The following is a 27,998-nucleotide window of genomic DNA, read 5'->3' as shown; positions in this document are numbered from 1 at the left end:
TACCTCTCAGCAAACCAAGTGTTGGGGGTAGCGCTTGATCATGACTCAGTCAGTTTTTATTCAGTGACATTCGTAGAATTAAAATGTGCAGTTCAGCATATGCATCAAAGTTACTTTTTACCTTGTCACATTGAGGAATCCCTTTCCTACATTTAGTGTTTTAAAGTACCCTCCCCAATTTTTAGACTAAAATTGCCATCTTGAGAAAAATATTAGTTATATTTCTGTCTTTAACTGATGTAGTTTACTGTACTGAGGTATCCTAAAGACGAAGGCATCAGTACAATTTGCAGTTTATTAACAGCCTAAAGCAATACATACTTTCTAGAATCCAAGATCCTGTGAAAGGTAGCAAAAAAATACATAATGTCAGAGTACGATGTCATCATCTCTTATTACAGACTAACATCTGAATTTGATGGTTAAACAAAAGAGAGGAAAACCTAAGAGGTTTGGAATGGAACTTTAAAAATACATGTATTTTTTGCATAAGGGTATGCCCTGAAAACTTTGCCATTGTATAATGCGTGCAGTGATTTATATGCAGCGACTCCCTTAGTAGAGCATTTCATTTTCATCACGTGTAATTGACCAGGTTAAATGCAATTGCCAGGTTATTGAGCAGAGGCAGCAAAGTATTTGTGGTGGTTATTAAAATGCAGGGAGTAGCATTTTCTTTGGGATTGTTTGAGTTGATGCAAGCCTTAGTTGGGTGCACTGAGATGCTTTGGAGGCTCTTTGAGGCTATGGTTGTCCTCTACTATGGGTGTGTATGTGTCCTCTTCTACAGCATACTAGATCACCATACACTTCAACCACACATGGTCATATACAGCCACTGTGAGAGACAAAGACAGAGTGGATAAGGTTACGTTATCCGTAGTGAATCAGTGATTAAAAGACACAAAGCATTGAAATTCAAATGGTCTCACCTCTGTGACATTCATTTCAGCAGTTCCAGCGCCTTCTCTATCCAACGTCTGGAAGGCCTCTGTGAAAATAAGGGGAAATATATATATTTTTAATTGTGCTTTAACACTACCTGTAATTAAGGCCATTAACTTTTCTTGACCATCTGACCAATGACATCTTTAACCTGTAATTCGATGCACCCCCCCCCCCCCCCGGGAAATGTGAAAGTATTTCCCTGCTTGCTTTTTTCAAAAGAAACACCATTGCTGAACCATTTTTTTGTTATGTTGGAAAGCAGAAGTAATATAAATGCCCCAGTTAATAGAAGACTGCATGGACCACTCACATGCATAGAAGCTTAAAGGGAGACTTCGGGATTTTGGCAATGAGGCCATTTATCTACTTCGCCAGAGTTGGATGAACTTGTGGATACCATTTTTATGTCTCTGTGTCCAGTATGAAGGCAGGTAGAGGTAGTTTTGTTAGCCAATACTAACTAGCGTTATCACAAAGACTAAGTCTATGGGTACTTGCTAGCATTCTCATTGTCAAAATCCTGAAGTATCCCTTTAATGTGTGATAAGTAGAATATTAATGGAAATTATTAAGGTATGAAGATGTGATGAATGACTGAAGCTTACAGAGGCCATTACATCAATGTCTTGGTGCTGGAGGACAGAACTAGCAGTACAGACAGAAGTCAAGAATTTCCCCTGGTCCTAGTTATGAAATTATCATGTGAATTCAATCACAAAATCACAGTCCAGAAACAATCACTGGCCTAGCCCTCACCCCCCTTTGCAGATGTAGAAGAATCAGATATGTATGCAAAATTGTGAAAATGGTTCCACTAACCATTCCAATCAGGCATAGAGGAGCGTACATATACCTAATACTTTCAGGACTAAATGTTGTTTTTGGACCAGGTTGTGTAGTCAAAGACAAAAAAATACATACTGAACATGGCTTCTAGCTTGACCAGACAGCAGACAAAGTTATCAAAGTCGATGACCTCGTTTTCAGCGTATCTGGCCACAAGCACCTGGTTCAGCCTGTTGTTCAGTTTGAATCCTGTGAAGATCATGAAGCATGAAAAACAAAGTTTTTTTCCGATATCACATACGGTTGTCTAAGCCCAGATCTGGTTGTGTTATCATGTCAAGTCATAGTAATGCTATGGCAATAAGTGACAAGGAGTTGACATGATAGCACAAACAGATCTGGGACCAGGCTACAGTAGTCTGACTGTATAGATGAAAGCAGTGTTATCCATTGATATCAACCAGTGGAGGCTGCTGAGGGGAGGACGGCTCATAATAATGGCTGGAACAGAGCGAATGGGATGGCATCAACTTATTCAGCTCCAGTCATGACCACGAGCCTGTCCTTCCCAATTAAGGTGCCACCAACCTCCTGTGATAAACAGTACTGAATTACCTATAATGTCATTGACGTAATTGACAGTATCAACTCTGCAATTCATAATGTGTTGTTGTGCATAAGTTATTGTTATCAGCTGTTTAATTGAAGCCCCTGGATTGTGTTCAGTAGGTACACTGTAGCAAAACCTACATGTTATTTTCAAGTTCAGGTAGCTAGTACATCTCTGTTTTACTCTATTCAAAAATACTTTTGCCTGTTTCATGTCTACTGAACACCAATCCAGTAGTGCGAAGATAGAGTAATCACCAGCAGACTCCAAGGCCAGACGCATCTCATAGGAGCTCATACATCCAGACTTGTCCAGATCAAACTGGCGGAAGATTCCCTGGGAAAATAAGAGATTAGAGCCTTGCATTCTTGCATGCCATTGTCAATTTTGCTATTACAGAAGTGAAATATTGTCATACAATTATCAGCATATTTCAACTCACCAGCCACTTCCTGATCTTATTCCACAGAATCTGAAACTCAACTATACCAAGGCGAGCGCTGCCATCTTTCTGCGTGACAGGTGAGTCAAGGTGTCATGATAGCAATTGGAAATGGAGTGTAACATTTGTCTGTTAGTGTCACATATCAAAAAAGTAATGATACTTTTTTTGTGATCACACAATTGGTTATGTATGTATTGTATTTTTAATTAATACTGCCATAATATATCCTTTCCCAAATAAAGTTGAGTATGTATTGAAATGAAGGGTAGGGAGTGTTGAAGTGATTAGCTGAGGAAGGATACGTCTAATAGGCTGACCATGCCTCTACAGGACTCCATGCTGAACCCATCAGTCTTCAGGTCCCTGTCTGGGAATCAAATCCAATTTAAAATCACTACACACTTTACATTAAAGCAATAAATGAAAAAAAAAAAGTTAAATAATTAAAGAGGATAAATAAAATAAAAATCACTGAAGATGTGTAAGATAATCACTTATTAAAGGGCCCGGCTAAAAAGGTGTGGTTTTAAAAGGGATTTAAAACCACAATGGTGTATGCCCCTTTTACCTGAATATAGGATAACAGACCACATTTCAGAAATTGCATTGAATGGACAATGAGTCACTAAACCCCCTGGACCTGAAGAGCATTGAATGAACAGTACTTACGTTTGGTCACCACCCTATTGAGAATGGTCCTGAGCTCACGGACAGAGATCTCCATGTCCTAAAATATAAAGCAGATAATGTCTCCATGTTCTTAAACATAAAACACATTATCTTTGCACTCAAATGCGTTTCGGAGCAAAACCAAACTTGAAACTCACCTCCCCAGATAACTGAGCGAACATGGCCCTGAATGAGTCCTCAATGTCACTCTCTGAGATGTCCTCCTGTGAAGATAAAGACTCAGTTGTCAATCCATGTTGATACATCGTCAACAAGTGAAATAACAGTGCCTTGTGAAAGTATTTAATTCCTTGCAAAGTTCTGACATGTTGCAGTAACTTTAAAAATATATATATATATTATATATACACACACACACACACACACACACACAACCTACTCCACACTTTCAAACTTAAAGAAAAATAAATTTGTATTTTTCCCGTAATAAAAAATGGAATGTCTCAATTGCATAAGTATTCGCACCCCTGAGTCAAGTTCTTGGTTAAGCACTTATTGCAAGGGAGTTGACACTTGAACATCTAAGCTTAACTCTTTACCTCATCTTCAAAGTTTGCCACCACATCATCATCCAGTTCTCTGAAATGACATAGCAACTATTTAAAAATGAATTCCATAAATGTTTACATGCAATGTTTAGATTATACCAAAGCTGCTTTTTACATTCAGTAATAGCCATACAATACAATAGCCACAGACTCTTATTCCAATTCTTTACCAAATTGTGCCAATGTCTAGAAGCTACAGTGGTATACAGATGTCAAATCTTAACTTGATCACTCTTTTGTCACTGAGAATTTTCCTACTGCATCAGGAAATTCAAATGTTATTCCCTGAAAAGTTGTATTTTTCTCTCAATTTTTCTCTCCAGTCAAACGCTAGGCCCAGGTCCATTACTCCAACATTCAAATGTACAAAAATGTATCTGAAATGCAGCCATACTCATCAACAACTGTCATTTTATATAGCTTAATAACACAGATATATATTGTGGGTGGTTGGTTGGATGGAGTCTTGTTGGAAATGTGGGGTTGGGGATCAAGGCTCACTTATTTTTCATTATTTTAATTTACATACTAAATGTATAGTTTTTTAAAACTCTGTGATCAACAGGATCAATACTTTGTATATATGTACTTTTTTTAAAATGTTTTTTTCTTTTTTCGAGTGGCAGCCCACAGGTGAATACAAACTAAATATGAAACAATATTACTCCCCCCATGGTCATAAAAAATCATAGGTTTTCATGAGCCATTGCGTAGGCTACCTTTTTAGATCTACAGTATATATTATCAAAAAAAAGGACATCTTAAAACCAGTTGAACTGGTACCCAGTGGACCTGCTGTAGGCCTAAAATGTAGGTACGATACTGCATTGTATACAAACGCCGCTTCCAGCTGCCACCTGGCTGCGATTCTAAATATTTCCTCAAACATTCAAATCCTCCTAGTGCAGGATTATTTTCTCCTGCGACAAAATGGGTCAATTTAAGACCCATCATCTGTACATAATTACCAACAACTCATTAAGGTGTATTGAGAAAACCAGACGAGAAATTATTTAGGATTGACAATTTTGCTGCTAACAGAACTGTATTTCTCCATTTAAGTTGCACATCCCTGAAGTACTACTATACTGTACTCACTGTGTCTCCGACTGCTTCTCAGTGAAGACTCTGAGGACAAAGTCAGCCTCTTTCCCAGGTTCGAAGGTGGAGGGTACCACCAGGTACTCCCCGGGTGGCAGGCGCAGCCGTGCGCTCACCTCCCTCAGGTTGATAAAGGTCTCAGAACGTGCACATGATGAGTGCTTCAAGAAGAAGTCTTTCTTCAAATGAACACTTTGACAACCCTTAAACTGAGAGAAGGACAGGGGGTAGATAGGGCTAGTTTGTGTGTGTGTTTATGTGGGTAACTGAAACTGTTACATACCTCTTCTGGAATCTGTAATGATAGAAAGGACAAGGTCAGTTTTAGGGACATTTTGTTTTGGTCAACTGTTGATTCTTTGGTCACTGGGTATCACATCAAATAAACAGACATTATACACAGAATCTACCTCTACTTGGCTAAATGTATCTTTAGTTTATTCTACCTTTCATCAACTTTTATTGCAGCTTAATTTTCTCCTCTGCTACTGGCATGTCACCTTTGACCCCTCACCTCGTAGATGGCAAAGCCAATGGTGTGCATGTCCTGCCCCTGGCGTCGGTAGCGGCGCCTATCCTTCTGCATGAGAGCCACCAAGAAGCTGCAGGCCTCCTCTTCATCCTCAGGGTCGTCGTCCTCCTCCAGCAGGGTAATCTTATACTGGGGGTTGATCCAAAAGGTGTCTAACAAAGACAGAAGGCAGAGGTCATGATAATGCCTCCTTTTGAACATAGCAAGTCAAAATGCCTGCAGTCAATTCTAACTAAACTCAGGGCTCTATTTTATCAAACCAAACACAAATCTTAGCACACTCGCGCAATGCTGTGGGTGTGTCAGAAATAATTTTGTTGTTTTGACAGCGGGAATTATGGGCACAACAGCTGGTGGTAGTGTAGAGGCACGCTTTTCATTAATTTGTTGTAGGTGTAATGAGGACTTAACCACTTACTGGCCAATGAAAACCTGCTCTGAAGCTTTTAATGTGGTTGTGCATTTACGGTGTTTGATGTTCCGTTGTCATGAACTCCAATTCATTAGGAAGGCATGGCTGTGCGTCCTATCCATTGAAGACTGTTTATTAAACGTCATAGGCCTACAGTAACCCTATAATAGGCCTAGTTAAAAAAAAACATGTACCCAGTTATTCATAAAAGGTAATTGCCTTCAACATGGGAAAACTAGCCTACACATTGCATTCGCATTTCCATAGCCTAAATTGCAATGCAGGTCCGAGCCATGGACATTGCCTGCAAAAGGTTTTAAGATTAGCCAACCTTCGCTGTTGATATGGTCTGTATAGTGACTTTGCCACGTGAAGAAAACAAACAGGCAAATATCTTAGATCACGTCTCTCCGACTGCAGTACTTGTTCACTTCTCTCCTTTATCTGATTCTGTATGATCCTACAGCACCCCCTAATGTCATAACTAGGTATTTGAAAGCATTACACCAAAATATCAGTATATTCCTTATAAAATATGTTATGTTCTCACTAGGATATTTGTATTCAGAAACATATGCAATCCATGAACAATGTATGCAACTCATGTGATAAACAAAAGACATGCAGTCAGTGACTGATGAAGTTGAAGTGTATCCCTGAATCCGAAATCAACTCCTAGCCCCTACCACCTAGGTGGAATTGTTACCATATTGCTTACAACTATCCAATCCTCTCAGGACTACACAAGGGCCTACAAGGTAGTGGGTGTAGTGTGGTGGTCATGGTGCTCTCTCACTTGGGTGGTTCCGGCAGCCTCCAGCCGTGCTGCCCTTCCTCCAGCCTCCGTCAAACTTGATGGTGTTCCAGAAACTCTGGCTGTCATCACTCAGAGCATCTGCTGTCAGGTTACAGATCTCCAGCCGGGAAAACTGGCGCAGGAACTCCTGGAAGGGCATCCTGGATATTCAGAGAGCAGGGAAAAAGGAGACAGATGGAATCTGTTTGATACAATTGGAATATTTCCATCTGGTTTGGGTCAGGTGTGGGTTGGGTTAGATTATTATCAGGTGCCGGTATGGTATACAGAGTCCAGCCTCGACAAACAGGACACCATAGAAAACAGAGTTGTGAGTGGAAAACACACAAGGTAATATCTCAGAATGTGAACTCACCAGAACTCCCCGTCCTCCATGTGACAATTCATGTCCTCCCTCGCTGTTGGATCAATCGCATTCCACTCAGACGAACTAATAGCAATATCCGAGAGAGAGAGATACGGAGAGAGAGAGAGAAAAAAGAGAGACAGTGATGAGTATTGTTTAACTACAAGGCAAGCAGGTACGAGCTCCGCAAATCCATTAGGGACGCAAAAAGTCAAAGACTCAAAATTGAATTGATGTTCAACAACTCAGACTCACGACGCATGTGGCAAGGACTACAGACTATCACAGGCAAATCTAGCTGTGTGTGTGGTGCCCACCGAAGCCCACCTCCCAGACGAGCTTAACACATTCTATGCTCGCTTCGAGGCAGCCAATACCGAGCCATCCAGGAAAACTCTCGCTGCTCCGGATGACCAGGTGATTTTGCTCTCCGAGGCTGACGCGAGGACAACTCATGAGTGAATACTCACAAACCCACCAGCCCAGATGAGTGCTGACAAGGGCTGGGATGATACCAGTAACACGATACTCGTTAGTATCGTGGCAAGGAACCAAAGCACAAAGCGGATTCGCCTTCTTTAGGAAAACAGCCCTAATGTTGGTAACAATCATCATCACGTTGTCATCCAGAGTCACATTTATTTATTTTCCAAGCTATAGCAGACAATATTTTACATATAGAAGGTTTTTAAAGGACCAAAGAGTTGGTTCTGCTTCGTTTTTTCATTTTTGCCATGGAAAAAAATATTCCGATATCATCCCAGTCCTAGTGCTTACCAGCTGGGGGGCATCTTCTCTGACATCTTCAAACTGTCCCAGGCTGTAGACCCCACATGCTTCAAGGAGAACATTACGTACCAGTGCCCAAGAAAAACAAGGTGACATGCCCAAATGACTATCGCCCCGTCAGACTCACCCCGGTCATCATGAAGTGCTTCAAGGGGCTGGTCATGGCCCACATCAAGGCTAGCATGCCAGACACACTGGACCCACTCCAATTTGCCAACCTCTCCAACAGATCGACAGAAGATACCATTTACATCACTATTCACATGGCCCTAACACATCTGGACAAGAGGAACACTTGTGTGAGAATGCTGTTCATTGACTACAGTTCAGCACTATTGTTCCCTCCAAGCTCGACACCAAGCTCTGCAACTGGATCCTGGGCTTCCTGACAGGCAGACCACAGGCTGTGAGGATTGGTAACAACACCTCCCCCACACTGACTCTTAGCATAGGGCCCCCAGCCCTCTTCTGTGCTCCCTGTTCACCCACGACTGCGTGGCTTTGCATGACACCAACAAGTCAGCCTATAGCAAGGAGGTAAGTGAACTGGCATTGTGGTCTTCCTCAACGTCCGCAAAACAAAGTAGTTGATTGTTGACTTCAGGAAGCAAGGGAAGGAACATGCCGTGATCCACATCAACGGGACTGCAGTAGAAAGAGTCTGCAGTTTTAAGTTCTTCGGGGTCTACATCACCAAGGACATGACAATAACCAACACCAACACCACTCTTGTCAATAGAGCGCAACAGCATATCTACTTCCTAAGGTGACTAAAGAAATTTAGCATGCCACCCTGGGTCCTCTCTAAATACTACAGCTTCATTATCGAGAGCGTCCTGACCGGTTGAATCGTGGCCTGGTACAGGAATTGCTCCGTCCACGACTGCAAGGCCCTTCAGCGGGTTGTAAAGAGCATGACGTATCGGAGTAATAGACTGCCGGAACTAGAAGCACAGGCATTTCGCTACACTCGCATTAACATCTGCTAACCATGTGTATGTGACAAATACAATTTGATACCAACAGACTCAGACAGTTCCTATCTACAAGCCACCAGACTGCTGAACACTTGAACTGGACTGAACAGCAGCCTCTGATTCTCCACATTTTATTTTATTTCACCTTTATTTAACCAGGTAGGCTAGTTGAGAACAAGTTCTCATTTGCAACTGCGACCTGGCCAAGATAAAGCATAGCAGTGTGAACAGACAACAGAGTTACACATGGAGTAAACAATTAACAAGTCAATAACACAGTAGAAAAAAAGGAGAGTCTATATACATTGTGTGCAAAAGGCATGAGGAGGTAGGCGAATAATTACAATTTTGCAGATTAACACTGGAGTGATAAATGATCAGATGGTCATGTACAGGTAGAGATATTGGTGTGCAAAAGAGCAGAAAAGTAAATAAATAAAAACAGTATGGGGATGAGGTAGGTAAAAATGGGTGGGCTATTTACCGATGGACTATGTACAGCGATCGGTTAGCTGCTAAGATAGCAGATGTTTGAAGTTGGTGAGAGAGATAAAAGTCTCCAACTTCAGAGATTTTTGCAATTCGTTCCAGTCACAGGCAGCAGAGAACTGGAACGAAAGGCGGCCAAATGAGGTGTTGGCTTTAGGGATGATCAGTGAGATACACCTGCTGGAGCGCGTGTTACGGGTGGGTGTTGCCATCGTGACCAGTGAACTGAGATAAGGCGGAGCTTTACCTAGCATGGACTTGTAGATGACCTGGAGCCAGTGGGTCTGGCGACGAATATGTAGCGAGGGCCAGCCGACTAGAGCACACAGGTTGCAGTGGTGGGTGGTATAAGGTGCTTTAGTGACAAAACGGATGGCACTGTGATAAACTGCATCCAGTTTGCTGAGTAGAGTGTTGGAAGCAATTTTGTAGATGACATCGCCGAAGTCGAGGATCGGTAGGATAGTCAGTTTTACTAGGGTAATTTTGGCGGCGTTAGTGAAGGCTTTGTTGCGGAATAGAAAGCCGACTCTAGATTTGATTTTCGATTGGAGATGTTTGATATGAGTCTGGAAGGAGAGTTTACAGTCTAGCCAGACACCTAGGTACTTATAGATGTCCACATATTCAAGGTCGGAACCATCCAGGGTGGTGATGCTAGTCAGGCGTGCGGGCGCAGGCAGCGAACGGTTGAAAAGCATGCATTTGGTTTTACTAGCGTTTAAGAGCAGTTGGAGGCCACGGAAGGAGTGTTGTATGGCATTGAAGCTCGTTTGGAGGTTAGATAGCACAGTGTCCAAGGACGGGCCGGAAGTATATAGAATGGTGTCGTCTGCGTAGTGGTGGATCAGGGAATCGCCCGCAGCAAGAGCAACATCATTGATATATACAGAGAAAAGAGTCGGCCCGAGAATTGAACCCTGTGGCACCCCCATAGAGACTGCCAGAGGACCGGACAGCATGCCCTCCGATTTGACACACTGAACTCTGTCTGCAAAGTAGTTGGTGAACCAGGCAAGGCAGTCATCAGAAAAACCGAGGCTACTGAGTCTGCCGATAAGAATATGGTGATTGACAGAGTCGAAAGCCTTGGCAAGGTCGATGAAGACGGCTGCACAGTACTGTCTTTTATCGATGGCTGTTATGATATCGTTTAGTACCTTGAGCGTGGCTGAGGTGCACCCGTGACCGGCTCGGAAACCAGATTGCACAGCGGAGAAGGTACGGTGGGATTTGAGATGGTCAGTGACCTGTTTGTTGACTTGGCTTTCGAAGACCTTAGATGGGCAGGATGGATATAGGTCTGTAACAGTTTGGGTCCAGGGTGTCTCCCCCTTTGAAGAGGGGGATGACTGCGGCAGCTTTCCAATCCTTGGGGATCTCAGACGATATGAAAGAGAGGTTGAACAGGCTGGTAATAGGGGTTGCGACAATGGCGGCGGATAGTTTCAGAAATAGAGGGTCCAGATTGTCAAGCCCAGCTGATTTGTACGGGTCCAGGTTTTGCAGCTCTTTCAGAACATCTGCTATCTGGATTTGGGTAAAGGAGAACCTGGAGAGGCTTGGGCGAGTAGCTGCGGGGGGGGTGGAGCTGTTGGCCGAGGTTGGAGTAGCCAGGCGGAAGGCATGGCCAGCCGTTGAGAAATGCTTGTTGAAGTTTTCCATAATCATGGATTTATCGGTGGTGACCGTGTTACCTAGCCTCAGTGCAGTGGGCAGTTGGGAAGAGGTGCTCTTGTTCTCCATGAACTTCACAGTGTCCCAGAACTTTTTGGAGTTGGAGCTACAGGATGCAAATTTCTGCCTGAAGAAGCTGGCCTTAGCTTTCCTGACTGACTGTGTGTATTGGTTCCTGACTTCCCTGAACAGTTGCATATCGCGGGGACTATTCAATGCTATTGCAGTCCGCCACAGGATGTTTTTGTGCTGGTCGAGGGCAGTCAGGTCTGGAGTGAACCAAGGGCTATATCTGTTCTTAGTTCTGCATTTTTTTGAACGGAGCATGCTTATCTAAAATGGTGAGGAAGTTACTTTTAAAGAATGACCAGGCATCCTCAACTGACGGGATGAGGTCAATGTCCTTCCAGGATACCCGGGCCAGGTCGATTAGAAAGGCCTGCTCACAGAAATGTTTTAGGGAGCGTTTGACAGTGATGAGGGGTGGTCGTTTGACTGCGGCTCCGTAGCGGATACAGGCAATGAGGCAGTGATCGCTGAGATCCTGGTTGAAGACAGCAGAGGTGTATTTGGAGGGCCAGTTGGTCAGGATGACATCTATGAGGGTGCCCTTGTTTACAGATTTAGGGTTGTACCTGGTGGGTTCCTTGATGATTTGTGTGAGATTGAGGGCATCTAGCTTAGATTGTAGGACTGCCGGGGTGTTAAGCATATCCCAGTTTAGGTCACCTAACAGAACAAACTCTGAAGCTAGATGGGGGGCAATCAATTCACAAATGGTGTCCAGGGCACAGCTGGGAGCTGAGGGGGGTCGGTAGCAGGCGGCAACGGTGAGAGACTTATTTCTGGAGAGAGTAATATTTAAAATTAGTAGTTGGAACTGTTTGGGTATGGACCTGGAAAGTATGACATTACTTTGCAGGCTATCTCTGCAGTAGACTGCAACTCCTCCCCCTTTGGCAGTTCTATCTTGACGGAAAATGTTATAGTTGGGTATAGAAATCTCAGAATTTTTGGTGGCCTTTTTGATGGTTGTGATGTGAACTCACTTATCACTCCAAGCCCCGGTCCACTCCACCTGACCCCAGGGGTTACGAATACGGATCAACCTCTCCATGCGACCCCGGAAATCCACCTATGATGATAGACAGACACACAAAATTTGGGTCAGATTTTACCTAGAAATTTTAACCACTTGCCACATTCCAATTTGAGAGTAGAATTTCTCAATCATGATGTTTGATAGTCACAGATGCCCGTATAACTATTCATTTGGAAATAAGTCATTTCTGTAAAATATTGCCTGTTTACTGAAAGATGAGGAGAATACGTGCTTCTTATTTTGCTTTTTGTAATTTGTTGACGTTTATATTCCTGTTTTCACCACTCCTTTTCCTCCAATTCCAGATTCACACTAGGGTCAAGCTGAGCCACGCTATATGCTAAGTTGTAGCTGGCCTGCTTACGAATCCACCATGGAACCATGCTGGAAAGGACAATGTGAAAATGAAAAATCTGAGCTATTACAGTATGGTTCGGGTCTGCCCTTTAGTTTGAATCAGGCACAATCGCCTAAGGCTTGAAATGGCCCGCAGGAAGATGCAAATTTTCCACAAAGCCTTATTTTCACTCACTCACCTGCTTCAGACCTGTGACAGAGTAGGCATGGCCTTTAACCAGCTTCTTAAAGGTCACTGCCTCCATGTCGAAGGCACTGGTGATCTGGTAATGCAAACAGATGTCATCATACATTTCCAATTGTTACCACACACACTTCGGACATGACATCTTTGGCCAAAACTACAATTGTGACAACAGACTCTTTTTCTCTCCACTTTAAAGAGGCTGCATGAATGTTTAGTTATTGTTTACCTAAAATGTTGGCTTGAGTGTTGCCTGTGTGGTTCATATACACATATTACAATATAAATAATTTCTTAAGTAGCTTCAGGCTAACAATATACCTTATGTCCATGGGCGTGGGAAGATGTGCCCATTTCTGTCCAATGAGGCAATGTCTAAACCAATATTTCTGTCCATTTTAGGGGACCACTTTTGGCTCAAACCATCCCCAGAGGCAAACGATGAGCATACTGCAGCTCACAATTCCATTATGTGGAAAGATAGGTTGTTTTAAAATAAGCCAAGATTCATGTTGTGAGTGATTCTGTTGTTTTGGGGAATTTAAAAGCTGAATGGGGGGAAAATGTCAACCTAGATTAGAACCAGTGACATAGGTCCCATCCAGAAACAACCCCCATCTGAGAGGACTGCATATGTGTACTGCAGGTTGTCGTGTGTGCCATGTAACAGGGACGCCACTTACGTCAATGGAGCAGCCCAGAAGGGAGCCTCTCTCCAGGGCTTTACCGATGATCCGGTACAGATCCTTAGGTGCCTTACGTAGCTCGTAAAACTCTGCCACGCCACCGGTGAAGTCCTCAAAGCCCTCTGTGGTGCTGCCACCAGACAAGGCCTCATAGGAGCCACTCAGTCTAACACAAAAATGTCACAGTGTGTCAATCCTGGAAAATAGTTATATCCCTTCATGCAACAATGTAAAAGTATTCGCCATCTACAATATTCGTAAATTAAATGTATGTTCATAAAACAAACATAATAAACATAACATTATAGCTACATAGATTTATGAAAGCTTAAGAAATGTATGATGCAATTACACATTAGTCAGAGCTAACTGGACTTGTGACATGTATGCTTTATGAACATTCAATTGTTACCCACTGTTTACTTGGTGTAGCAAATTAAACTTAGAAAAAATACAATTATATTCTAAGATGGATGCACTGTATACCTGAATTAAAGCCTGTTTTACGGTACCATTAAAAAACATTTAAAGCTTTTGACACGGACAATAGCTAATATTAGGAAAATCATACTTGGCATAAGCCTTCTCAATCAGAGCACTCCAGAACTCGTTACCCTCAGCAGAGTGAACAAACATGAGCTCGCCATCTTTGACAGGCAGTCGATCATCAATGACAACATCCACCCACTCTCCAAACTGCCAGAACTGTGAACAAACAAAACAGTTTGGAGTCAGACACGAAGGTTATAATTGTTTTATGCTCCCCTATGAAGCTAAATAACGTCTCCAGCATATGTTTCTAAGTGCTCCCCATAATCACCTAATAATAAATGCGAGAACTGTTGTCTCTCTGGGAATTCTTTTGTGGAAAAGCACTGTAACCTGATAATTCAGGAATTGAGCCTACTACAAAGATTGTTTTAAAATCCCTCCAATCAAACTTCTGAATATGGCAAGTCATTCTTTCTTACATATTTAGGCTACAATGCTGTATCATTATATTATCTTTCATTAAAAGGTTTTTCTATTCAATTTCCTCTATTGTATTTGATTGAATGGACCTGGAAGTGGAAGATGCCAGCGTAGTTGTCTTGGAAGGATTGACCATGAGGGACCACCCTGTGTAGCAGCTTCTCATTAAGGGTGAGGGAAGCAATGGCTGCCAGGAGCCAGCAGTCACCTAACCAGAGGTAAAATAGTAAAAAATAAATCAATCAAATGTATTTATAAAGCACTTTTAAACACTGAGCAGTTGTCACCAAGTGGTTCACAGTAACCTGGCCTAAACTCCAAAGAGCAAGCAGATGCACAGTGGCCTGGAAAACCTTCCTACGAGGAGGAGGAAACCTAGAGAGGAACCAGGCTCAGAATAGAAGCACCTGGCCCAAATGGGAGAAGAGGGAGATAGTTAAAGCATTTTCAAACGTAATCATTTCAACCTGGGGTGAAAGTGTGAGAGAGGGTGAATAAATATATGCTAGCTTAGCTGAGCCTCAAATGTTTTCTTAAAATAACACCAAATAATGATACAGAAACCTTAACATTCAAAATCTAAAAAGGAACCATAGCCTAAATTAGTAATGTGTGCATCTTTCTAAAATATTACCCATGTGTCTTAAAAACACAACATTTACACTGGCTGGTGCGGTTTCTATCTCACCACTTTAAATGAAGGCTGCTGTTAGTAGAAAACAAAACACTTAACTCATTTCAAGCACTCAGCTCAAATCACCCTTGTTCAGCATTTAGTAGTGAGTGAATAGCCAACCTAATGCATTTTGGCCAGTCTGAGCCAAGCCTTCAAACATTTGTTCTGGTTTTCCAAAACCTCAACTCCTCTTTGAAAATCGCTTCCAATTTGCTTTAACTGAAATCATATACCATCAGTAGACTACTATCAATGGCATGCAGCAAGAACAGCTGAACATGTCAAAGGCTTATTCCCACCATCGTCACATTGTTAAAACCATGAGGCAACCTCAACTATTATGGTCCCGTGTAGATCAGTTGGTAGAGCATGGCGCTTGAAACACCAGGGTTGTGGGTTTGATTCTCACGGGGGACCAGTACGAAATTGTATGTACTCACTACTGTAAGTTGCTCTGCATAAGAGCGTCTGCTAAATTACTCAAATGTAAATGTATTCAGCCTTTAAGGGGCCATGTACTGTAACTGAATTAGTGTGGGGAGTAAGAATTAGCTACTTCCCTATAGAGAGAGCTATGGGGATTGCTAATGCAATTTTAAAACGTCCCTAATGTCACAACTGGGGATTGCTCTGGCCTCAAGGTCTTGCTAAAATCTCCCTTTCTTTTAAGTGTAACTGCTGTTATCGACTGAGGGGTTGAAATCTAAAGGCTAAGGCCACACTCAAACGCATTAACAGATTAAATTGTGTATGACCAATATCATTGTCCGTTTTTGTCAAAATTACCACTTCAAAAAGCATTGGCTTCATACGAAATTCTCGAACATAAAATTCTAGTGTGTCGGCGTTGTAATGTGGGTGCATATGACAGCAGCCTTATCCATATAAGTGTATACTCAGAAGTAGATATGTTTAATAAGCTTAGCACTGCTTTCTGGTGAAAAAGTTCAAGTATGGACCTTATAGTGAGGAGTATTATCAGATTGTCAATCATTGTCACATCTTCTATTACATTTCAAGCACTGGTTAGCTTCAACCTGAAGTTTGACGAGCCTTATAGAATACTTGAAAGGCTACATAACTCAGTCAAGATAATTCCCCAAAACAAACAGAGGGGGAGCCCACAGGCCGTGACATAACAGGAGAGTCAACTCCTGCCAAAGACAGAAAGAGAGAAGTTGTTTGTGGGCTGGGTCTTCAGAACGTCGTGTGTATAACAATTACACATCCGACCTCCTTTTCAGTTCCAACTAGACTAGAGATGTGAGAAAAATTTAACCAAGACTTATGAGATCCCAAGAACAGAACAGTTTTGGGCTAATTTTGGGCCATATCCTGTGATCTACTCACAACAACATTTTCTCACTAGTTAAAAAGGAAGCTGATCATGGCATTAATCACAACTGATAGCTCGCTGATTGAACAATCTTTTATCTTGAATTCCATTCCAGTGGCTAGGTCCGTTATCCGCCTCCCTCCACCCTGTTTTGCAAACATACGCCAGAGATTGCTGCATGGGACATCAGCCAAGATCCATTAGCACGCTTTCTCTGTAGGCGTGTCCGCTATTAGCCTTTCTGTGAATCATTACCAGTGTCTCCCTGACTCACAAATGGGTTCTGCCACACCCAAACAGTCAGCTGCCTAGTCAGGGTCATTCTTATTTTACACACAGAGCTATTACAAAAGAGATATATAGTACAAGTCAAAAGTTTGGACACAACTACTCATTCAAGGGTTTTTATTTTGTATTATTTTCTACATTGCAGAATAATAGTGAAGACATCAAAACTATGAAATAACACATGTGGAATAATGGAACCAAAAAAAGTGTTAAACAAATCAAAATATATTTTAGATTATTCAAAGTAGCCATCTTTTGCCTTGATGACAGCTTTTCACACTCTTGGCATTCTCTCAACCAGCTTCATGAGGTAGTCACCTGGAATGCTTTTCCAGCAGTCTTGAAGGAGTTCCCACATATGCTGAGCACTTGTTGGCTGCTTTTCCTTCACTCTGCGGTCCAAATCATCCCAACCATCTCAATTGGGTTGATGTCGGGTGATTGTGGAGGCCAGGTCATCTGATGAAACACTCCATCACTCTCATTCTTGGTAAAAAAAATAGCCCTTTACATAGCCTGGAGGTGTGTTGGGTCATTGTCCTGTTGAAAAACAAAATGATAGTCCCACTAAGCCCAAACCAGATGGGATGGCGTATCGCTGCAGAATGCTGTGGTAGCCATTCTGGTTAAGTGTGCCTTGAATTCCAAATCAAATCAGACAGTGTCACCAGTAAAGCACCCCCACACCATCACCTCCATGCTTCACGGTGGGGACCACACATGCGGAGATCATCCGTCCACCTACTCTGTGTCTCTCAAAGACACGGCGGTTGGAACTAAAAATCTCAAATTAGGACCAAAGGACAGATTTACACGGGTCAAATTTCCATTGCTTGTGTTTCTTGGCCCAAGCAAGTCTCTTCTTATTATTGGTGTTCTTTAGTGGTTGTTTCTTTGCAGCAATTCAACCATGAAGGCCTGATTCACGCAGTCTCCTCTGAACAGTTGATGTTGAGATGTGTCTGTTACTTGAACTCTGTGAAGCATTTATTTGGGCTGCAATTTGTGAGGCTGGTACCTCTAATGAACTTATCCTTTGCAGCAGATGTAACTCTGGGTCTTCCATTCCTGTGGCGGTCCTCATGAGAGCCAGTTTCATCATAGTGCTTGATGGTTTTTGCGACAGCACTTGAAGACACTTTCAAAGTTCTTGAAATTTTCCAGATTGACTGACCTTCATGTCTTAAAGTAATGATGGACTGTCATTTCTCTTCACTTATTTTAGCTGTTCTTGCCATAATAAGGACGTTTACCAAATAGGGCTATCTTCTGTATACCAACCCTACCTTGTCACAACACAGCTGATTGGCTGAAACGCAAGAGCAAGGCAAAGGGTGGCTACTTTGAAGAATCTCATATATTAAATCAGCGAGCAGGCCTTTCTAATCGACCTGGCCGGGGTTTCCTGGAAGGATATTGATCTTATCCCATCAGTAGAGGATGCCTGGATATTTTTTTTAAATGCCTTCCTACCCATCTTAAATAAGCATGCCCCATTCAAGAAATTTAGAACCAGGAACAGATATAGCCCTTGGTTCTCCCCAGACCTGACTGCCCTTAACCAACACAAAAACATCCTATGAAGTTCTGCATTAGCATCGAACAGCCCCCGTGATATGCAGCTGTTCAGGGAAGCTAGAAACCATTATACACAGGCAGTTAGAAAAGCAAAGGCTAGCTTTTTCAAGCAGAAATTTGCTTCCTGCAACACTAACTCAAAAAAGTTCTGGGACACTAAAGTCCATGGAGAATAAGAACACCTCCCAGCTGCCCACTGCACTGAAGATAGGAAACACTGTCACCACTGATAAATCCACCATAATTGAGAATTTCAATAAGCATTTTTCTACGGCTGGCCATGCTTTCCACCTGGCTACTCCTACCCCGGTCAACAGCACTGCACCCCCCACAGCAACTCGCCCAAGCCTTCCCCATTTCTCCTTCTCCCAAATCCGTTCAGCTGATGTTCTGAAAGAGCTGCAAAATCTGGACCCCTACAAATCAGCCGGGCTAGACAATCTGGACCCTTTCTTTCTAAAATTATCTGCCGAAATTGTTGCCACCCCTATTACTAGCCTGTTCAACCTCTCTTTCGTGTCGTCTGAGATTCCCAAAGATTGGAAAGCAGCTGCGGTCATCCCCCTCTTCAAAAGGGGGGGACACTCTTGACCCAAACTGCTACAGACCTATATCTATCCTACCATGCCTTTCTAAGGTCTTCGAAAGCCAAGTCAACAAACAGATTACCGACCATTTCGAATCTCACCATACCTTCTCTGCTATGCAATCTGGTTTCAGAGCTGGTCATGGGTGCACCTCAGCCACACTCAAGGTCCTAAACGATATCTTAACTGTCATCGATAAGAAACATTACTGTGCAGCCGTATTCATTGATCTGGCCAAGGCTTTCGACTCTGTCAATCACCACATCCTCATCGGCAGACTCGACAGCTTGGTTTCTCAAATGATTGCCTCGCCTGGTTCACCAACTACTTCTCTGATCGATTTGACACACTGAACTCTGAGGGTCTGCTGTCCGGACCTCTGGCAGTCTCTATGGTGGTGCCACAGGGTTCAATTCTTGGACCGACTCTCTTCTCTGTATACATCAATGAGGTCGCTCTTGCTGCTGGTGAGTCTCTGATCCACCTCTATGCAGACGACACCATTCTGTATACTTCTGGCCCTTCTTTGGACACTTTGGACAACCCTCCAGGCAAGCTTCAATGCCATACAACTCTCCTTCCGTGGCCTCCAATTGCTCTTAAATACAAGTAAAACTAAATGCATGCTCTTCAACCGATCGCTACCTGCACCTACCCGCATGTCCAACATCACTACTCTGGACGGCTCTGACTTAGAATACGTGGACAACTACAAATACCTAGGTGTCTGGTTAGACTGTAAACTCTCCTTCCAGACCCATATCAAACATCTCCAATCCAAAATTAAATCTAGAATTGGCTTCCTATTTCGCAACAAAGCATCCTTCACTCATGCTGCCAAACATACCCTTGTAAAACTGACCATCCTACCAATCCTCGACTTTGGCGATGTCATTTACAAAATAGCCTCCAATACCCTACTCAACAAATTGGATGCAGTCTATCACAGTGCAATCCGTTTTGTCACCAAAGCCCCATATACTACGCACCATTGCGACCTGTACGCTCTCGTTGGCTGGCCCTCGCTTCATACTCGTTGCCAAACTTACTGGCTCCATGTCATCTACAAGACCCTGCTAGGTAAAGTATATTATCGTATAGTATATTATCTCAGCTGGCTGGTCACCATAGCATCTCCCACCTGTAGCACACGCTCCAGCAGGTATATCTCTCTAGTCACCCCCAAAACCAATTATTTCTTTGGCCGCCTCTCCTTCCAGTTCTCTGTTGCCAATGACTGGAACGAACTACAAAAATCTCTGAAACTGGAAACATCTCACTCACTAGCTTTAAGCACCAACTGTCAGAGCAGCTCACATATTACTGCACCTGTACATAGCCCACCTATAATTTTGCCCAAACTACTACCTCTTTCCCTACTGTATTTAATTTATTTATTTTGCTCCTTTGCACCCCATTATTTTTATTTCTACTTTGCACATTCTTCCATTGCAAATCTACCATTCCAGTGTTTTACTTGCTATATTGTATTTACTTTGCCACTCCCCTTGCTCACATCGTATATAGACTTGTTTATACTGTATTATTATTATTTTTTTTTTTTTTTAATTTTACCCCTTTTTCTCCCCAATTTCGTGGTATCCAATTGTTGTTGCTACTATCTTGTCTCATCGCTACAACTCCCGTACGGGCTCGGGAGAGACGAAGGTTAAAAGTCATGCGTCCTCCGATACACAACCCAACCAAGCCTGCTTCTTAACACAGCACGCATCCAACCCGGAAGCCAGCCGCACCAATGCGCCGGAGGAAACACGACAGAGCCTGGGCGCGATGAGACAAGGACACCCCTACTGACCAAGCCCTCCCTAACCCGGGCGACGCTAGGCCAATTGTGCCCCATGGACCTCCCGGTCACGGCCGGTTACGACAGAGCCTGGGCGCGAACCCAGGGACTCTGATGGCACAGCTGGCGCTGCAGTACAGCGCCCTTAACCACTGCGCCAACCGGTAGGCCCTTATACTGTATTATTGACTGTATGTTTGTTTTACTCCATGTGTAACTCTGTGTCGTTGTATGTGTCGAACTCCTTTGCTTTATCTTGGCCAGGTCGCAATTGTAAATGAGAACTTGTTCTCAACTTGCCTACCTGGTTAAATAAAGGTGAAATAAAATAAAATAAAAATATATATATATTTTGATTTGTTTTGCACTTTTTTGGTTACTATGTTATTTCAGAGTTTTGATATCGTCACTATTATTCTACAATGTATAAATTAGTAAAAAAATCTGAAAAACCCTTGAATGAGTAGGTGTGTCCAAACGTTTGACTAGTACTGTATGTATATATGTACACTACCGTTCAAAAGGTTGGGGTCACTTAGAAATGTCCTTGGTTTTGAAAGAAAAGCTCATTTTTTGTCCATTAAAATAACACCAAACTAATCAGAAATACAGTGCAGACATTGTTAATGTTGTAAATGACTATTGTAGCTGGAAATGTTTTATTTTAATGGACTATCTACATAGGAATACAAAGGCCCATTATCAGCAACCATCACTCCTGTGTTCCAATGGCATGTGGTGTTCGCTAATCCAAGTTTATCATTTTAAAAGGCTTATTGATCATTAGAAACCCCTTTTGCAATTATGTTAGCACAGCTGAAAACTGTTGTCCTGATTATAGAAGCAATAAACTGGCGTTCTTAAACTAGTGGAGTATGTGGAGCATCAGCATTTGTGGGTTCGATTACAGGCTCAAAATGGCCAGAAACAAAGAACTTTCTTCTGAAACTCGTCAGTATATTCTTGTTCTGAGAAATTGCCAAGAAACTGAAGATCTCATACAATGCTGTATACTACTCGATTCACAGAACTCCCACCACTCCCAAGGAATGTGAAAAACCATAATTGTAATCTATCCCACTGCACATCTAGGCAAGTTAGGTCTGGCAAGAATTGATGACTTGTTTTTCTGTTCTATGGAGCAAAATGAACTACTGTATGTCTCAGAATGAGGGAAGAGCTATTCACTGTTCCATGCAGGCAGTAATTTTGTTAGTTTTTCTAGTCCTCTGGTTTCACTTAAGTGCTCTGTCAAGGAAAATAACATTCACATTGAAAACTTGCAATACATTAGAGGGAGGGGGAGGGACACTGCTGTTAAGCAACAAGGTTTTTTTTATAACAGGGACTTTTTCTCCCAGAAACCGCTTAAGCAAGAAACACACAGAAAATCTGAGTGTAGATAGACTCCCAATAGGTACTTATCACAGAAGGAGGCCGTTCCTTTTCTTGCTAGTACAAAATACATACCTGCTGAGTATCGACCTGGTACCGCCAAAACTACAGTTTCTACTTGTAGAATCGCAATGCTAGGCAGTAGCCGACAACTTGACTTTGAGACAATCAGAAAGCACAAACCTCCACATGGGGGAGCCAACAGGAGTGACAAGGGGGGGGGGGGGGGGAAATAGGGCACTTTTTCTGGTCTAATCCAGCCTTTTCGTCAGAGTGTTCTAAATAAAACAATAAAGCTGTATAATACATATTTTTTTTCTAGAGCAAGTCTTTATATTTTTTTACGTCTAGCTAAGGAGTTTTGTGCTCGAATAAGTACTTTTTGCTAATGTGCACTAGCTTATTAGTTCGCTAGATAGCTAACGTTAGCTTGCTAACTGAGCAAGGGAGTCACACACACTTCATATAAAATGAATGGGGTGGTAATAAGTGCAGCACAATGCACACAACACTAAATGCTTTACCAAGCTAGCTATCTGGCCACTGTAGCTAGTAACATTATAATGAAATCACAATGGACTCATTTCCATGAAGCAGCAGCCTGTAGCTGGCTGCCCAGAGTCAATACAGCATCTTTACATTACCTAGCTAGCACAACAGCTAGCTAGCTATCTAGAGAATCATGCTAACAATTTAGCTAACGTTAGCCAGCTAGCTAAAAATCTATCTATGGACTGTCCATGTGAGAGTAAATTAAATAGTTTCTTTGTCATCTTACTAGCTATTATTTAGCTGTTGCCAAACTAGCTGTGGCCAGCTGGCTGGTATCAACAATGGCTTTCCACAACAATAGCAACATTAGCGCAGTTGGCTAGTTAGCTAAGTAACATTGGCTAGACCATGAAGCAACTCACATGGATATGCATTGCCAAACAAGGCTACTGCCACCTTCTGGTCTGGAGTATTTTAACAAGGCTGAATAGCTGATGACTTCAAGGTCTTTGCTGTGTGAATACAAAAGAGATCGACTGCCAACACTCTGTTCAGAGGTGCTAAGTACTGTCGGCAAGCAAAAGTTTGACAATCCTACAAGTGTGTCTGAGCTATTACAATAGTAGTACTGTAGTTCCTGGAGTACCACACTGCAGAAAACAGAAATACATGATTTTTAAGGCCTTCCATTAAGCCCCCTTTTAGTGTCAAACTATTACAGCACATTGACACCTAAGCACATTGATACTCACCCAGTGCTCCTTGACAGATATCAGTCCTTGTGGCACCGCCCAAAATGAACTCAGGGTTATCTGAAAACTCCTATTGAAAATGAAGTTAAATCAGAAACAGTATTTTAAAGACACACAAATAAGTACACATCGAGACAAATATCATGAATGAAAATGTGGCTGATGTTTTTAAATCTGGTGTAAAAGCTTGTGTAATTACAGTACCCCTACTTAGGATTTTGCAACTTTAACCCATGGCCATTTTGGACTGACACTGAAAGTATCTTTGGTCAAACTTTTCAAGCTTTCAAAATGTCTGTCAAAAGTAGATTGTTACTCTCTCAACAAATCAAATGTTATTTGTCACGTGCCGAATACTTACAAGCCCTTAACCAACAATACATTTTTAAGAACCCCCCCCTCCAAAAAAGACATAAGAATAACAAATAATTAAAAAGCAGCAGTAAATAACAATAGCGGGGCTATATACAGGGGGTACCGGTACAGAGTCAAATGACACCAAAGCATGATTTGAGGAGTGAAAAGCTGCCACTAGTGTGAGAGAGCAGGGCTGCCATCTCAGCCTTAAGTTATTTAAATAATTTAGCAGCTTGTGCTGTTCGTTAGTATACACAAGCAGCAGCTGTTGGAGGAGATATGTCTGGCATGTAGGCCTCTAGACTGTTTGTTCAACACTTCCCGAGGAATTACTGGTAAGGACACAGAAGTCACAATGAGAGACTCATCTTAAACAGCACCTTTTTAGGTTTGGTGAAATGCTAACCATAAAAGCTAACTCTCAACACCCTAACCCTCTTTGTTGAAAAGACCAGCTGTTTTTTTTTCTCATGACATGCCATTCATTGTGCCTCTCCATGCCAAAATAACTATTTAATTCTCAGCACAGGCACAAAATATATCTAGAGTTCCATGTGTCTGCAAGTAGCACATACTGTGCACATCCTGCAGTCTAACCACACAGGAACAAGGGTTTGATTCAGAGGCTGGAGTAAAAGCCATTTAGACACCACAAGAATAGCTTACACACTTATTTGCAATACCATTTATGAGTTTAGGGACAAATCCTTACTTGAGATCTGCATTTATTTTATTTAACTAGGCAAGTCAGTTAAGAACAAATTCTTATTTACAATGACGACCTACCCCGGCCAAACCCTAAACCAGACGACGCTTGGCCAATTGTGCATGGCCCTATGGGACTCCCAAACACGGCGGTTGTGATACAGCCTGGAATCGAACCAGGGTCATTATTGACGCCTATAGCACAGAGATGCAGTGCCTTAGACCCCTGTGCCACTCAGGAGCCCAAAGGGTTGATACAACCAAGGGATTTGTATGTGTATATCTTGTATGGCTTCAAATACAATATTAATTTGGAACACTAACTCCTATCAGTCTCTTACTGTGGGCCTCATCCACTCCACGCCCTGGGTTTTGGATGAGTGGGGGGCCAGCTCTTTGAAGCCCAGGGAGGGTGGCTCGGGGGGGAAGCAGGAGTCCTCGAACAGGCAGCCGCTCTCCAGGCACTCCTGCTTCAAGGCCTCGTAGTCCTGGTTGAGGAACTTCAGCGCCCGCTCGTTGGTTCCCATTCCCTCGGCGTGTAGTCTCTCCCTCTGGATGCGCGCAGAGACCCCTCCGAATGGGTACATGCTGGGATGGAAGAAATAAGAGGGTGTGTGGGTGTGTGTTAAGAGGTGGGTTACTGGAAGCTAGCATATAAATAGCCCCAACAGAATAAACGTGCAGGCAGAGGGACATTGTTTCAAATGAGAGGGGACACTGTACGATGTGGCTCATTATCAGTAAACGCTTTTTACTCATGACAATGGAGATAATGTATCAGAACTAGGAGCCGTGATTGGCCCAGAGTGGCCATGGGTAGGACACTCTCTCTGAGTGCTGTCTGAATATTTCATAGGTAAAACTGAGTGCCACAATGTAAAGGCGTTTGGATTGTCTGGAATTCCACTGGTATTTTCATGTAAATTAATAAGTGGGATGATAGCCTTTTGCAGATACAGTTTGACTATTGATCATACACTTTCAGTATGTTTATATCCAGCCATATAAAACATATATTTTGTTTATATGGCTGGATAGTTATAGGGTAGAACAATCACTATGCTCAAATACTTTGAAGAGGCATTCTTCCTGGCCTGCCCTAAAAAAGGTGATCATGCTCTAACATAATTGGATACAGAGGAAGGACACCCTGTGTCCGTCAACGCACTTCTGTTAGGCACAAAACTGAAACTGCAGCATAAAACATTATTTGATGGTTAAGTTAGAGAAGGGACTACAATTCCAATCTGTACATTAGACTCCAGTCACTGAACAGACCATGACAAGAACACACATATATATTATTGTACCTTCAGTCCTTCAGTGTGGGAGGCAGCAGGCTTGGGAAAACAAAAGTCCAGTTAATTTAGGATTCAGTCTTCACAGGCGCAGTCACATGCATACATAGCTGGAATTTCACTGTAGTATAGCAAAGCAGTGAGCTATACACACATGCAAGCAAGAAGCACTGTTCGTTGTCCGTGTTGTACATTTCACTGACATGAGATTGATAAGGACAGCAGCTGGTAGAGAACTCTTATAGGTACCTATAGAGCTGGATGGTACAGTATGTCATGTCATTCACTAGGTTAATTGACTAGAGGGGGGATTGCTTTGAACACAGCGGCACTGTAGCATCACAGACTTATAACAAGAAGCAACTGTTTTTGAACGCTGAACTGTGTCTCATAACGAAAAAGGTTTATGGTACAATAGTCGATCGTTGTAGCAGATCTGTATGGTACATGACAAAGTAGGACCTAAAAACAGAATTCAATTGTTGCAGACAATGACTCCCTTCCTCCATCCAAAGACACTTGCTGTGGAAATCAAACACACTTCAATAAACTGGTAGTGATGCTCAATTTTCAAACAGTTGGAATCCCCTTTTGTTTTTGCACTCATACAATAAACAGCCCTCGACTTCTTCTATTACCAATAAAATACATTTTTATGGGGTATACTTCATATATACATTTTACATAGTAACCAGAAAGAAAGTCTAACAAGGCATTTGTTTGGGTTGATATATCAATAAACAAGGCTGCAACAATACATTTGAATCAATACTGTTGATTGAAACTGAAATGCTTGTGGCAAGTCCATAGGAACTAACGCCAATTTGCCTGCGAACACTATAGTTAACTATGTGGAATTAAATGTGCATTTCTTGTTCATTTCATGGTCATCAAGAAAACGTTGAATGATCATTTCTTATTCTTGGATAAATCCAACAGCCTATGCTGTAAGCCTGCATCAAACTGATCAAATTGTTGCTTTGAGTATTGATTTCAGTCTAGCCAGGTTCACACCCCTTCCAGAAAGCTACATCACCTTTAAAATAAACCCTCAATAACACTGTGTTAGCCTCCTTATTACAATTCATTGAACCACAATCTACATTGTTGCGAGTCATTTAAAGTATAGGCCTGTAGACTACTTTACTTTCTGCAATAATCCCTGTGCATATCACATTTGTTCATGTTGTTTTCAGTGGATCAAATGAGCTCATGATCTTTTTATAGTTGTATAAATAAAATGCCACAGAGCAGCATGTCAAGTGTTGACCGTGAAGGGTGTATGACAGTAATGGAGCCTTTCAGAGAGAATTTATTTTGTTTTAGAAATCATATCAAGGATCAAGGATGACGTCTCTCAAAGAAGAGAGTCGCCTGCCATGTTTGGAGGAATCAGCTGATACTGAGCAGTTCATCACATCATATTGCATCATCCAAACCCGCAAAACGAATTTCCATGACTGGACATGCTTCACATAGATTACCATTGCAATGAAGCATGGTAACATGCAATATATGCTGTTATGCTGAGTTTCAGCGCATTTAATTTCGGTAAATAGTCCCAATTCAATAAAACAATCACATAGAGACATGCATCTTGCATTCCAAATCATAGATCAGACATAACTTACCACTGACCCGAAATCTTTTTAGACACTTTCCGAGGTGACGTTCAGTGTCTCTGTTAACCGATATGTGTAAATATATCTATCATGTCATATGAGTGAAGGCCAGAACAAAGATGCAATCAGTGTTGTTACTGCAGTGTCTTGCCCAGCCCATTCCGGTGGGAGGGGTTTAGCAGCATCAAAATGAGGGGGTTCGATTAATCCCGCCCGGGCAGGCGTGTTTTGCGACGGCTAAAAGTGGATTGCATTCGATTTGGAACAGGACTGCCTCCCGGGCGTGAGCCAGGAGTCCCGTTCAAAGCCCACGGCGAAGTCGGTTCATTTTTTATTTAACCTTTATTTAACTCGGAAAGTCAGTTAAGAACCAATTCTTATATACCATTACGGCCAAACCCGGACAACGCTGGGCCAATTGTGCGCCGCCCTATGGGACTCCCAATCACCGCCGGATGTGATGCAGTTTAAAACAAAAGTGACGCAATGAAGTTTAGATTATGTGTTTTCCCATGCAAAAGGGATTGCGTTAGATAAAAACGCGTTATCTGCTTTCCTAATGAAAAATAGATAGAAAATTCAAACATTTATTTTATGAAAAGAGATGTTTCTGGACGATGCACCATGCTGCCTTGATGCC

The 27,998-nt window shown here is 42.3% G+C and overlaps 1 protein-coding gene across 1 annotated transcript; it reads right to left on the bottom strand.

Annotated features, from left to right (window-relative positions):
* Positions 1-39: 39 nt before the first annotated feature.
* On the bottom strand, positions 40-27,468 carry LOC139370608 (calpain-1 catalytic subunit-like). The gene is made up of 23 exons (XM_071110196.1): positions 27,368-27,468; positions 25,749-25,778; positions 24,780-25,026; positions 23,377-23,446; positions 14,558-14,676; positions 14,068-14,201; positions 13,494-13,662; positions 12,806-12,889; positions 12,217-12,302; positions 7,245-7,319; positions 6,869-7,029; positions 5,643-5,812; positions 5,412-5,423; positions 5,126-5,337; positions 4,019-4,058; positions 3,617-3,682; positions 3,459-3,516; positions 3,092-3,156; positions 2,787-2,855; positions 2,602-2,680; positions 1,870-1,983; positions 933-991; positions 40-838 (listed from the first exon to the last, which is right to left on the bottom strand). The coding sequence occupies exons 3-23, from the start codon at positions 25,023-25,025 to the stop codon at positions 812-814; spliced, it is 2,115 nt and encodes a 704-aa protein (XP_070966297.1). The 5' UTR covers position 25,026; positions 25,749-25,778; positions 27,368-27,468; the 3' UTR covers positions 40-811.
* Between the last annotated feature and the right edge of the window lie 530 nt (positions 27,469-27,998).

Source organism: Oncorhynchus clarkii, chromosome 17, assembly GCF_045791955.1.
Source record: "Oncorhynchus clarkii lewisi isolate Uvic-CL-2024 chromosome 17, UVic_Ocla_1.0, whole genome shotgun sequence".
In the NCBI taxonomy this organism is placed as follows: Eukaryota; Metazoa; Chordata; class Actinopteri; order Salmoniformes; family Salmonidae; genus Oncorhynchus; species Oncorhynchus clarkii.
The sequence above is the reverse complement of the archived record's forward strand: the minus strand, read 5'-3'. Positions and strand labels throughout refer to the sequence as shown.

What these genes read in the sequence shown, in the direction of transcription:
- LOC139370608 (XM_071110196.1), bottom strand. Translation starts at nt 25,025, where the DNA reads ATGTACCCATTCGGAGGGGTCTCTGCGCGCATCCAGAGGGAGAGACTA. An exon ending in TCTGGCCTTGGAGTCTGCTG is followed by an intron (nt 1,984 to 2,601) that starts GTGATTACTCTA and finishes TGATCTTCACAG; the next exon opens with GATTCAAACTGAACAACAGG. An exon ending in CAAGCTAGAAGCCATGTTCA is followed by an intron (nt 992 to 1,869) that starts GTATGTATTTTT and finishes TTATTTTCACAG; the next exon opens with AGGCCTTCCAGACGTTGGAT.